This window comes from Abramis brama, assembly GCF_963993115.1.
Source record: "Abramis brama genome assembly, chromosome: 10".
In the NCBI taxonomy this organism is placed as follows: domain Eukaryota; kingdom Metazoa; phylum Chordata; class Actinopteri; order Cypriniformes; family Leuciscidae; genus Abramis; species Abramis brama.
In genome coordinates this window covers 23,687,322-23,701,699 of record NC_139972.1, presented here as the reverse complement: position 1 = coordinate 23,701,699, position 14,378 = coordinate 23,687,322, and the positions used below count along the sequence as shown (strand labels likewise).

At 47.9% G+C, this 14,378-nt stretch overlaps 1 protein-coding gene across 1 annotated transcript; it reads left to right on the top strand.

Annotated features, from left to right (window-relative positions):
* Nucleotides 1-12,783: 12,783 nt before the first annotated feature.
* On the top strand, nucleotides 12,784-13,779 carry LOC311090147 (olfactory receptor 1M1-like; the record flags this gene model as incomplete). Its single annotated transcript, XM_084125290.1, has 1 exon — nucleotides 12,784-13,779. The coding sequence occupies exon 1, from the start codon at nucleotides 12,805-12,807 to the stop codon at nucleotides 13,777-13,779; it is 975 nt and encodes a 324-aa protein (XP_083981416.1). The 5' UTR covers nucleotides 12,784-12,804.
* Nucleotides 13,780-14,378: the final 599 nt, after the last annotated feature.

Sequence of the window (14,378 nt, the reverse complement as noted above, 5' to 3'; positions counted from 1 at the left end):
ATATTGCAATTTTTTTAACACTAGACCATCGGGAAAAGTTAAATAATACACTTATACAGACTGTACGTGATGTATAAGATGAGTCATATTTACAAAAACAAATCATCACATCTTTCTGACTTTTATTTCAGAAGCATCTCTCTTGAATAAATTATTCAGTAACAAATAAATTTTTTAACAGTCACTTGTCTCTACTTAGTGGCAAAACAATGTGATCGATAAATGCGTTATTTCAAGCACCAAGTTTCTATCAAAAGCTGATTTTGATCGCTGTCACATCATTTGAACTTTAAACTTTTATCCAAGTACTTCTATGATAATTTTAACTATTGCATCACAGAAATAATGATACTATGAGGTTGAAAAGACTGTTAAGCTGTCAGTGGCAGCGCCAACACAGCTTTGAATGTTGCGATATAATTTTGAGGGTGAGAGGTCATTTTCTGTTCTAAAATTACTTAAAAATGTGTTAAGGACCACAATGTCACAGACAAGACTTTCTGCACTTTCTTTGCTGGCCATAGAACATGAAGTTGTTGAAGGTTTGGATTTTGATGATATTGTGCAGCAGTTTGCATAAAGTCTAGAAGGAAGGCCACTGAGTAATCTGCTATAAGAAATTAGAAAGTAGGACTGCACAATATATCTGTCAGGATTCCATCTCCACCACGTTCATCATCACCTCCCACTCATTCTCTCTCTCCGCCCACTCAGCCTTTCTCCCGTTCATTATCCCCGGACTACTAATCACCGTCACATGTATCCCATCACCAGCACTCCCTATATAACTTGCACTCTCCCTGCAGTCACTTGTCTGGTCTCGTCATTTCATGACTCACAGACTCCCTGAACACTTACCTATTCACTTACCTGAGACGCGATCGTCTTCCATCCGCCTGCCAACCATCTTCACCGATCTTCCATCATCATCATCTGCAAGAAGCAGAGAAAGAAAGACTTTTACCATTCAGCTAAGCATCTCTGATTATCTGTGTTGTTGACCATTTGTCTCCGGCTGCGATTCATTCTGCAATTAAAGCACTGAACTTACCATCTTGTCTGTATCATCTGTGATCCCTGACAGAAGACCAGACCACCATGCAGAATCCGTCGGAGTCTAGAGAGGATCCTTCGTCGGCTAATCCTCCGGCCGCCGCTGCATCCATTCCCCCACCTTCACTTCCGCAACCTCCCGCTGCTTCGTTCACTGCCTCTGCGAGTCCCATGGCCCGGCCAGCGACATACTCCGGTGAGGCGGAGAACTGCAGTGGGTTTCTTCTCCAAGTATCCTTGTATCTCTCAATGAATGAGCATCAATTCAGTAGTGATACCGCTCGTGTGGCTTTCATTATATCATTGTTATCTGGTCAAGCGCTTCAGTGGGCACAGTCTTTGTGGAATTCAGATTCTCCGGTGGTCAAATCCTTATCGAATTTCGTTCAACACTTCAAAGAGGTTTTTGGGCAAACTGTCTCCGAACTGTCCGTTCATGATCAACTTTATAACCTCCGTCAAGGAAATTCCTCAGTGAGTTCATATGCCCTCCAATTCCGCACTCTAGCCGCGTCTAGCGGCTGGAATGAAACCGCTCTGATCACAGCTTTTCGACATGGATTGAATCCCAACGTCCGTCACCTGGTGGTTGTGTATGAAGACAGCATGGGGTTAGAGAATCTGATCCAGAAGACAATCCGGATTTCCCAGCGCCTCACTGCTTGTGATCTGTTTGCACCCACTGTAAGTTCTCCGCTCTCGGCTCCATCAGTCACTCCTCCAGCACCAGTTCCTATGGAAATAGACTCCACCCATCTTTCCGCTTCTGAACGCCAGCGCAGAATTCAACATCACCTCTGCTTATACTGTGCTTCAGACAAACATCTCCTCAGTTCCTGCCCTGTTCGACCTCCGCGCCCAGCGGTAAGTTCCATTCAACTCTCCCCGAAAATTGAGATTCTAACACGTACCAGTGTACATATCTTGACCTCCTGTGTGTGTCTCCCAGCGCAAGCCCTCGTCGACTCCGGTTCTGCAGGGAACTTCATATTCACCCAGTGTCTCCAAAAGCTGAAGATCCGTCAACGCCGTTTTTCCCGAGATCTTCCCATCCAAACCATACAAGGCAAGCCACTGGGTCGAGGTCGAATTCGCCATTATACACCCACTCTGACTCTTCGCATCGGCTGTTTACACTCTGAGGAAATCTCTCTTATGGTGCTGGAGGAGTCCACCGCGAATATCATCCTGGGACGCCCCTGGCTAGTACAACATCAGCCAATACTCCACTGGAAAACTTGGGAAATACTCCATTGGGGTGAAGATTGCCATGTATCCTGCCTCAGTTCCATCAAGAAAATTCCTTCTTCATCTCGCTCCAAGTCATCTACGGGTGAATCCAGAGTTCCAGTCTGCTCCATTTCGGTGGAGAGCCCTGAAGTCCAGGTTCAAGTCGAAATTCCAGTGGAGTACCGGGCGTTCCAGGATGTATTCAGTAAGGTACTGGCAACTAAATTACCACCACACCGGCCATGGGACTGCGCCATCGACTTACTGCCCGGAGCCACCCTTCCTAAAGGTCGCATTTACCCTCTGTCCATCCCGGAACAGAAGGCCATGGAGGAGTATGTGGAAGAAGCTTTACATCAGCAGTTTATTCGACCATCTATCTCCCCTGCCGCTTCGAGCTTCTTTTTTGTGGCCAAAAAGGACGGAGGCTTGCGGCTGTGTATCGACTACCGTCATCTTAACTCACAGACTATTAAATTCAGCTATCCCCTTCCTCTGGTCCCAGCTGCCCTGGAACAGCTGCGTTGAGCACGCATTTTCTCCAAACTGCACCTTAGAAGTGCGTATAACCTGATCCGAATCCAGCACGATGACGAGTGGAAGACAGCCTTCGTGACCCCCTCAGGCCACTACGAATATCAGGTTATGCCTTTCGGATTATCCAACGCTCCTGCCGTCTTTCAAGGTTATATGAATGAAGTCCTTCGAGAATTCCTCAACCGTTTCGTAATAGTCTACATTGATGATATACTCATCTACTCGTCTTCGATGTCTGATCACCGTCAACATGTCATCCAGGTCCTCGAAAAAACTTATATCTGATTATATCTGAATATATCTGAAACTGGAGAAATGCGAATTTCATACCACCACCGTTCAATTCCTGGGTTACATCATCAACCAACAGGGCATCCAAATAGACCAGAGGAAGGTGGAAACCATCCAGAACTGGCCACAACCCTCTTCCGTAAAAGAACTGCAACGTTTCCTTGGTTTTGCAAACTTCTATAGACGATTCATCCGGAACTACAGTCAGATCAGTGCTCCCCTCACATCATCCCTCAAAGGCCGGCCCAAGTCTCTGTCCTTATCTCCCACCGCAATCCAAGCCTTCCAGCGCTTAAAAGAAGCATTCACCACTGCTCCCATCCTCGTCCATCCCATCCCGGACCTTCCGTTTGTGGTAGAGGTAGATGCCTCTTCCACTGGAGTGGGAGCAGTTCTCTCTCAGCGGCAGGGTGAGCCACCCAAACTCCTTCCATGTGCCTTCTTCTCCAAGAAGTTAGCCCCGGCGGAGCGGAACTATGACATCGGCAACCGGGAGCTGCTGGCCATCAAACTGGCCCTCGAGGAGTGGAGGCATTGGCTGGAGGGAGCCAACCATCAATTTGAGGTGATAACAGATCATCGCAACCTAGAGTACCTAAGAGAGGCTAAAAGACTGAACCCTCGACAGGCCCGCTGGGCTCTCTTTTTCACACGCTTCGACTTTGTTGTATTGTACCGACCTGGGAGTAAGAACTGCAAGGCAGACGCTCTATCATGACTTCATCATGCCTCAGTTGAAGACCTTCATCCGGAGCCTATCCTCCCTCCAGCCATAATCCTCAGTCCTATCCTCTGGGAACTCGACCAACAGATCACCCAGGAACTTGCAACCCGCTCCACCGGGAGGTCCAGAAGGGCGTATCTTCCTACCTCCACATCTTCGTACTCCCCTTCTGGACTCAGCTCACACAGTTCCGGGCTCTGGACATCCAGGTAGCAAGCGTACCCTCTCGCTCCTCAGTCAACGGTACTGGTGGCCGTCCATCTCCGAGGATGTTTCCAGGTTCATCCGCGGATGCTCAGTCTGTGCCATAACCAACACCCCGAGGAGGCTCCCTGAAGGCAAGCTCGTGCCATTACCTCTTCCCTGACGACCGTGGTCACATATCGGGATCGATTTCATGACTGATCTACCCAAATCAGGAGGCTTTACCTGTGTATTCGTCGTTGTGGATCGGTTTTCCAAAGGCTGCAAGCTGATTCCCTTACCTGGTCTTCCCACAGCTTTTGAAGCAGCAGAAGCTCTCTTCCACAACGTCTTCAGGAGTTTCGGCATCCCAGAGGACATTGTTTCGGACAGGGGACCCCAGTTTATCTCCCGGGTATGGCACGCTTTTTTCAAGCTCCTCGGGGTCACCGTCAGCCTCTCCTCTGGTTACCATCCGCAGACGAACGGCCAGACTGAGCGGAAGATTCAGGAGATAGGGCGTTACCTGCGAACATACTGCCATCAGTACCAGGACAGCTGGAGCCGCTACCTCCCCTGGGCAGAATATGCTCAGAACTCCCTTCGGCAGAACACCACTGGGCTCAACCCCTTCCAGTGTATCCTAGTATATCAACCTCCACTCTTTCCTTGGTCGGGTGAGCCCTTGGAGGTACCAGCTGTCGACTTCTGGTTCCATCAGAGCGAGGGGGTATGGGACTCAGCTCATGTGCATCTCCAACAGGCAGTACGGAGGCATAAGGAACTAGCGGACCGTCGTCGACTCGATCCACCTCAGTATCGGCCAGGACAAAAGGTGTGGCTATCGACTCGGGATATCCGCCTCCGTCTGCCTTGCCGTAAGCTGAGTCCTCGATTCATCGGACCATTTACCATCCAGAGGCAGTTGAACGAAGTGACCTACAGGCTCAACCTTCCCTCTCAGTACAAGATTTCTCCATCATTTCATATGTCTTTACTCAAACCTTTCACTGACCCTGTCACTCCTGTTATCGAAATATTGCAAATGTATATCGCAATATGATTATCGCAACGGCTTGCAATAACTGTGGTCATGAACAAAAGACAAAGAGAAAATCACTCACTGCTCTTGGCTGAATAACTTTTGTAGCTTTAATAAGAATCAGTATATATTTAATTCATACAATTAAAACTAAGCAGTGTTTTATTTTTACATTTGATTATTCAGTTTCTGTTGTTTAATAAACCTAATGTAGGCTTATGCTGCTACAGTAAAACACTGTTCACTTTCAGAAGTTGTAGGGATGTTTTCTTGTCAGAAAAATAATGTGAAACATGTAGGTTATAATTTCAAAAATATTTTAAAGATAATTTAAGTTTATCTTACTCACTTTAAGCATTATCATATTGCATATCGCATTTTTCTTCAATATCGTGCAGCCCAGAATGTAACTTTGATAGCATTAAATGTGTCATAACTGTAATGAAAATAGTCAGAAGGACCCAACTGCGAGTGAACAATATAAAGTTTATTAAATGTAAGACAGAACGGATAGAGATGCTGGTCAGAGTCAAGGTGGGTAGATGTTGAACCGGGCTCGGTAACGCAGCGCAATGGGCAGAAAGTAGTCACTGAAAGGCAGCAAATCCTCAAGGAAGCACAGGAAGCGAAATCCACTGGAACCAGGAATGATGACACAGGGAGCAGCATGGTGAATACGGAGAGAATCCCTGGAGACCCTCAACAACGATCTGACAAAGACAGGACGAGATCACAGACAATAAATAGGACTCTGCATTCGAAACAGCTGGTGCTGATCAGCTCATCAATCGCGCTAATAAGCCGAACTGATGAACCGCGCCCATTCACGCATACACATAGCAAGGGCGAGTCAGTGAATCCATGAACCATGACAAAATGTTTTGAGTTTACACAATTTAAGTCAGGAAGGCCAGTGTCTTAGGGAAGATAATAAAAGGGTTGATAGTTGTGGTATGCATGTGTGTTAATGTGAGATGTTGTGTATGGGTTTACATGTAGGCTAAAGTCAAGAAGGCCAGTGTGTTAAGATCACCTGTTAAAAGAAGAGAAAAGATAATACGAATTAATAGATGTGTGTTAATGTCAGATGTTGTGCATTGATTTAGGCTACATACTGTATTAAAAGTCAAGGAGTCCAGTGTGTTAGGGTCACCTGTTAAACAAAAGGAAAAGATATAAGAGTTAATAGATGTGTATTAGCCTAATATGAAATGTTGTGTAGACTATGAGTTATTCACACATAGTCTGGAATGCCAGTGTGTTGTTAGGCTCACCTTTTAAAGCAAAGATGGGCCATTAGGCCTAATAATTAAAAAGTTTGTGTGTTTATGAGTTCAGTCTTGAAAGGAGGCCAGTTGTAAGGCCCATTTGTTAAAATAAAATAATAAAAATACATAGTAGTGCATCAACATAAAATGTTGATATAGTTGATTGTGAAACAATAAACATGATCTTGACTTTGATCTACATGCAACAGTAGCCAATGGTTTACTCGTAGCCTTGAGTCTTGTTGTCCAGGGCGCAGGAAATTGTTAATCCGGCCCTGATCAGGGGTCTCTCTTCAAGAGGTCTGCAATGCTGCTGGTTGTGCCTCCCCACACACTTTTATAAGATACTACAGCCTGGATCTGCCCTCCACGCCAGGTTCTGAAGTTCTTACTGCCTGAGTTGTGCCATACATGCTTCAGACCAGGACAGGCACTAGTCAGTGTGGCGCAGTGGGTATTTTGTTCCCTAAAGTGTCGTCTTTCCTCGAAAGGGAACGGCTCGGGTTATGACTGTAACATTCCCGCGTCCCTTTGCCACACCTCCTGAGTGCCTGAGAACGACTTGCTTCGACCTATCAGAAGCTTATGCTGTTATGAGCCGGCGTCCCTTTATAGCTTCATGTGACGTCATGACGCAACACCAATCAAGATTGGACTAGTTCCATACATGCTTCAGACGCTATCACACTGGGGTAGTTCCCCAAAACTGTCGTTTTTTGACGCAGTGTTTCGTTTTTCTCTCTCGAATATTACACCCACACACACACACAATTTTTTTACTACACACACCCAAACCATATTCTGACATCCATAACAACACACCCACACAATTATAACTGCATAATTTATTGGTTCTATAATATGCAGAAGCAGAAAACGATACTGGTTACTCACGCCGCCAAAATGGGCGGCGTCAGAGCGTATAAAAAGAGGGCTCGGAGGCTAGATTCTCTGTTTTCTGTCGAATGAAGCGACACGAGCTAGTGGCTTAAAGCACGGCAGGGAACGCAATACTCGTTCCCTCTTCTAGAGAGAACCGAGGTTACGTGAGTAACCAGTATCGTTCTCTTACGAGAGGTTCTCTCGTATTGCGTAAGCTTGCTTACGCACCGGGAACCCTTTGTCCACGCCGTGCGAGCCTAAGTATCACACATAACTCCCAAAACTGAAGAGTATAAGGGTGAAATAAACAGGTGGCCAGCAGAGCGGGCCAGCACATGTTCATAAGCACACATAGGGAACATAAGAGCGGCGCAGCCGGTCTAAATAATACTGATACCCTGAAAGTGCAGCTCTATGGACGAGCTAATCGATAATTCAACCTGCCTGCAAGAGCAGGACGTGAACACAACTAGACTGACAGAAGTTTAGCCTGCAGGGCGGGAACTTCTAGGTTATAAAACCTAACGAATGTAGAGGGGGAGGACCATCCCGCCGCCATACAAATGTCATGAATGGAAATTCCGCTGGACCATGCCCACGATGAGGCCATGCCTCTGGTGGAATGAGCCCGTATGCCCAGAGGGCACTGCAGGTCTTTTGACGCATAAGCTGCTGCGATAGCGTCCACTATCCATCTGGACAGTGTCTGCTTCGAGGAGGCGAGACCCTTGGTGCGCCCTCCAAACGAAACAAAAAGCTGCTCTGAGAGCCTGAAGGCTGCAGAACGCGTTACATAGTACCTTAACGCCCTGACTGGGCAAAGGAAGTTACTGCCCTCCTCACTGCCTGACGACGGCAGGGCCGAGAGGGAAATAACCTGGGCCCTGAATGGAGTGCCCGAGCGAACTAGTACATGGTGTCCTCGCAGGAGCGGTAGAAAATGCTTCAAGGCTTTCTCGACCGCCAGCATCTCTAGACAGTTTATGTGAAGGCTTTTCTCCGCATTCGACCAGGGGCCGCAGATCGGGCTGCCTTCGTGAACCGCTCCCCAACCCATGTTGGACGCGTCTGTCGAGACCACTTTGCGGTGCGAGATGACCCCCATTATCACGCCCTGTTGGTACCATTCGGCCGCCAGCCAGGGCTGCAGGGCTGACACACAGCCCTGAGTCACGCTGACTCGTGCACGGCCCGAAATCCACGCTCTGCGGGGCACTTTCGATTTCAGCCAGCATTGAAGCGGGCGCATTCGTAGTAAACCCAGCTGCAGGACTGCTGCGGCTGATGCCATATGGCCCAACAGTATCTGAAATGTCTTCAGAGGAAGACATTCGCCCACTTGAATGGAAGCGGCGAGGTGTCGAACACGGCACGCGCGCTGTTCTGACAGCCTGGCCGTCATCGCCACTGAATCCAGATCTATTCCCAGAAAAGTGATAGACTGGCTGGGGGTTAGTGAGCTCTTGTCCCAGTTCACCGAAAGACCCAGGCTTTCTAAATGACTGAGAAGCGCATCCTTGTGAGAAATGATTTCCTCTATCGACTGCGCCAGGATGAGCCAATCGTCCAGATAATTCAGAATTCGCATTCCCTGTGCTCTCAGGGGAGCGAGAGCCGAATCCATGCACTTCGTAAATGTACGGGGTGCTAGGGACAGGCCGAACGGCAGGACAGTGTATTGATATACCTGGCCGTCGAAGGCGAATCTCAAGAATGGCCTGTGACGGGGTATAATCTGAATCTGAAAATATGCGTCTTTCAGATCGAGAGAAATAAACCAGTCCCCCGGGCGAATCAGCGCGAGGATTTGTCTGGTCGTGAGCATTTTGAACGGGCGTTTCATGAGCGCTTTGTTCAAATATCTCAGATCTAATATAGGTCTGAGTGCTCTGCCCTTCTTGGGTACGAGGAAATAACGGCTGTAAAGGCCTGCCTCGGTAACAGAAGGGTGAACCCGCTCTATCGCGCCTTTGCGCAGCAACTTCGCTATCTCTGAATGAAGCAGATGGGCTGCATCTGCCTTCACCTGTGTCTCGACCCGAGCGCGAAAGCGCGGGGGACGGTGAGCGAATTGAAGCGAATAGCCCCTCATTACCGTGTTCAGGACCCATTTCGACACCCCTGGGATAGCTTTCCATGCATTCGCACTCATAGCTAGGGGTCGAATGGCCTCTGGGTCCCGCTCGCCGCGCAGCGCGGGGCGGGGAGCCTGCAGTGGCGAATGCGTGAGACACGCAGTGACAGTGCTGGGAGACGGGGGCTCGCTGATAGCGGCAGCCGGCTGAACGGCGCTCTGAGAGAGCGTTGCATGGGGCAGCTCGCGGCGCGGAGGCGGGGCGGGTGCGTAAGTGTTTGCATGTGAGCGCTGGGTGGCGGGCACAGGGCTCTTTATTAACGCACGGCCAGTGGCAGAAGGCTCTGCGAGAACTGAACCCTGAGTGTGTGAAACAGAGCGGGCACTGTGTAGGTGTGAGCGCTGGGGCGTGGGCACATGACCTACATTTAACACTCGAGCGGCGAATGCACGCTTTATGTGAGTGTGCTCTGTGGGATACACCGGGGAGATTGTGCTTGTGTGTAGAAATGAACACTGGGGCGTGGGCATGTTTACTACACTCATAACACTGTCGGCGTGAGCCGAATGACCAGACTCTATGCTCTTTTTGCGATTTATCTTGGTCGCCGTAAAAACGGCGTTTGTGTGCAGGCGAGAGAGTTGAGAAACTGGCTCGTTGGCTGCGGTGAACACTACTGCAGTAGCCTTTATGAAGGGGACTGGCAGAGGAGTACAGATGCGCTTTGACGGCGGTCCGGCCTCGGCGGGACCCAACCGTCTTTTCCTCCTGACGAGTGCTAGGAGGACTTCGCAGGCTCGGGTTTCAACGAAACTCTAGGCCGAGGACCCCGCGGGGGCGGCGGCCTGTGCTGGCTGGTGGAGCGGGACCTGGGGCGGCCGCGCTGGCGCTGCTGCGAAGGTGGAGGTCGAGAAGGGCGCTGGGCGGAGCTGCGTGCAGGAGGCTGTGTATGAGAGCGGCCTGCAGCGGAGCTCGAGCGGCGCGGCAGGAAGAGGTTCATGGCTTGTGACGCTTTCTGTACCTCCGAGAAGCGGTCCACGAGGCCACTCACCGCTGGGCCGAAGAGACCAGTGGGTGAGAGCGGGGCGTTGAGAAAGACGGACCGCTCCTGTTCCCCCATGTCGGCCAGCGTTAACCAGAGGTGGCGTTCGGTGACTGTAAGCGAAGCCATGGAACGACCAATAGCTTGGGCCGCTATCTTTGTAGTGCGAAGGGAGAGATCTGTCGCACTGCGCAGGTCGGTTAAGGCGGCTTTGTCCGGGCCACCCTCGTCCAGCTGGCGGAGGAGGTCGGCCTGGAGAACTTGAAGGACCGCCATTGTGTGCAGGGCTGAGGCGGCTTGACCAGCGGCGGAGAAAGCGCGGCTGACAAACGCCGAAGTAGTCCTGCAGGCTTTGGACGGGAGGGCAGACTTTGAGCACCATCTCGCGGATGGGGGGCAAAGATGCGCTGCAACCGCCTGTTCGACCGGTGGAATCTGGTTGTATCCCTTCTCCGCGGCTCCGTCCACGCGGGAGAGAGTCGATGAGGCCGGAGAGCGAAGTCTGGCCGAAACTGGAGCATTCCACGACTTAGATAACTCCTCGTGAAGCTCTGGTAAAAAAGGCGCAGGTCTGGACGCTGGCGCTTGGCGGCGGCTGGGCAGGAAACATCCGTCGAGCCTGTTCGGTGCGGGCACCACGGGCGGGGACCATTCGAGGCCCAAGTGCTCGACAGCCATGGTGAGGAGGCGGAGAAGTTCGGCGTCCACACTGGCGTGGGTCCTACCAGACTCTACGGCGGAAGAGGAGGCGGAGCGCGAACCGGACCATCCTTCGCTGTCCGACGCCATTAGCGAGCAGCTGTCCAGTATTGCATCATCCTCCGCTTCATCCCCTACGGCGACGGCATCGAGGGCGAGAGCCGTCGGCTGCGCGTCGGGAAGCGGGGGCGGAGAAGGAGAGAGCGAGGCTCGCGGGAGGGGCTCCGGCGAAAGCCTGACTCGAATCTCGGGCTCCGGTGGTCTTTGAGAGCGGCGTTTCTTCTTACGCGGCCCAGAGACAGGTGGAGCAGGTTCTGTGAAGAGGGCGAGTCGAGCCCGCAGGGTCGACATCGAAAGCTCTTCACAGGAATCACAGCCGCCCGAAGATAAAGCGACGGCTGCGTGGTCCCGGCCCAGGCAGAGAGCGCAGATGAGATGGCGGTCTCTGTCGCTGAGCGGCGCGCGGCATGAGCCGCACGTGGTGCGAGGCATTTGAAACAACGCCTCTGCTCTTTTAGAATGTGCTGAGGAAGAAAACACACACACACAACGAGCAGAAAGGATATCGCCGGATAGCGGAGCTGGCACGGCAGGCTGAAGGCGGCGAGGAATCGTCCGGCTTCTTCAGGCTGTCCTAAGCTGGCTCGATGCTGTTCCTTGCAGGACAACGGCGACGGCTTCTCCTCGAGTGCAGCGATGCGAGTGCTTCGCTGAAAAGACAGAAATCAGAGAATCTAGCCTCCGAGCCCTCTTTTTATACGCTCTGACGCCGCCCATTCTGGCGGGCTGTGACGCGCCAAGGGCGCGACGTCACGCCGGGCTCACCGGTAGGCTAAAGCAGTTGCCGCGCGGTAGCCAATGAGCGCGCAGTATGCCGCTCTAGCTCAGCTGGCCGCAGCTGCACTGCGTTGACAATATATGAAAATTAAGGATAATTTTTGGCTTCAGTATTTCGAGAAAAGACGACCTTTCCCAGTGCGTAAGCAAGCTTATGCAATACGAGAGAACCTCTCGTAAGAGAACAGGAATTGAGTGAGTATTTGTTCTATAGGTCAAACCTGAGAAAATGGCACCATCTGATAAAAAATAGTAAAAAAAATAATTTTGAAGCCTTGCCCACAAAATGAAAGCCTATTAACAAAGACTGCATCCTTTTATATTTAAATGGACATGGGATTAAAAATAGCCGGTTTAAGGGGTTTCAATGAGGGGTTTTTTTTGTGTGTAACCTGTGTAACTATTTTGTATTACTAGTGTAAAATAGATTTTTTAAAGGAAGTGGGGGTGAAATAGTAAAATTCCAATAAAAATACACACTTGTGCCAATATTTATGCAGGTGGCATTAACAAAAAAAACAAGAAATGTCCATAAGGACACAGAAGGGTTAAGTATTACATCATTGTCTTGTCTGAAAGCTCTCAAGAGATGAATCAGAAGATATATTTATTTGGATGGAGATTGCTAGTAATCTGTGAAGCATGAGAGAGTAAGGACAAAAATGTACAGCGGAGTAATTTAATTCAAAGCAGCTCACAATAGCACAGTCATTGTCATAGTTTTCTCTGGCTCTAAAACTTTATGTATACAAATCTGTGATTCAAATATTATGCATTACATGAAGGTATATTTAAAAAAAAATATATAGTTGTAGTTAAAATATCCTGTTACAGGTTTGAAATAACAATTTTGTAAATTCTCTAGATTTTGCTAATGTCTAATGTCTTGTAATTTCTTTCTTTTTTTTCAGTTTGTGCAAAACACCAAACTCAAAGCTGCCATGAGCTCTGTAAATGCAAGTTTTTCACAGAATATCTCCATTGTTCATCCTAAATTCTTTTTCATCATTGGACTTACAGGTATACCTTATAGTGGTTATTACTATATATTCTTATTTATAACATATTTTATAACTGTAATTGGCAACTCTATAGTCCTTCTGATTTTAGCTCTTCATCGGAGCCTGCACAGTCCAAAGTACATTGGTGTGTTTAACTTGGCCTTGGCTGATATTGGTGAAACTAATGCACTGATTCCTAACATGATGAAGACTTTTCTGCTCGACTCACAGTACATCTCCTTCAATGCTTGTTTGGCAAACATGTTTTTTGTTCACTTCTTTAGTACTATGCAGAGTTATACTCTAGTTGTTCTGGCATATGATCGCTTCATTGCAATTTGCTTGCCATTAAGATATCATGCAATTGTTAACAATACCAGTGTGGTTTTGGTTTTCTCAGCAATTTGGGCATTTAATTCTTCTGTGGTGGCCTTTATGGTGTCTTCGGTCACCCGGCTTTCTTTCTGTGAATCTAATATGATTCAGAGCTACTTTTGTGATCATGGGCCAGTGTATAGGTTGGCATGTAATGACTATAGCATTAATAGGATTATGGCATTTCTCATCACAACTTTATACCTTGTAGTACCATTGATTATTATAGTCCTGTCATATCTGGGCATTTTTCTTGCTTTAAGCAAAATTACAACTTGGCAAGGACGTTTAAAAGCGCTGAAGACCTGTGTTTCTCATCTGTTGTTAGTAGGGGTTTATTTCCTCCCCATAAGCTGCTCATACATTGCTGCATGGTTGGTTTCTCTCACACCCAATGCAAGGATCATCAGTACGTCTCTGGCATATGCTGTTCCAGCAATGCTAAATCCCATAATTTATGTATTAAACACAGCTGAAATCAAAGACATAATCCGGAAAGTGGTTAAAAACAGATCTGAACCAATTAGAGAGAACATTTAAAAATGACTGAAATGTCTGTTTGTTTTTAATTGCTTTTAAAAATGAAAAATAAAAAATCTTTACAAATAATTAGCCATATGAAGACTGCATGCTGAAGCTTCACAGAGGTGAACAATATCTTTCCAGAAACACATACTTTGAAAAATTTACTTTTGAAAGAGTAACCGAGATAAGTAATATTTTCTTTATATTCCATTACGAACTCAAGTTGTTTAAAATTCTGAAAGAAATATTTGTATATATTTTAATAAAAATACATGTAACAGTAATGCTATCTAATATACTTCCTAATCAAATTATTTATTAATCCATCTGATTTCAAGTGTACGGTTTGTGTTGCTTATCACAAGACAAATGTAACAGGGAAAAAAAATAATTTTATGTTTTGTGAGCTATTGTTACTATGTTGACATATTCATGTTACTTTAAACGCATAATTCACTGTAAATGCATTTTGATAGATTTTCTGCAAAATCAACTGATGAGACATGACTAAATAAAATAATATTTCACAATGTATTCCTTTTTGAATTTGTAATACAGTGGTCCATTTCAACATGAGCATGTTGGTCTGAGATCTGCTGATGAGGCTCTTTTTG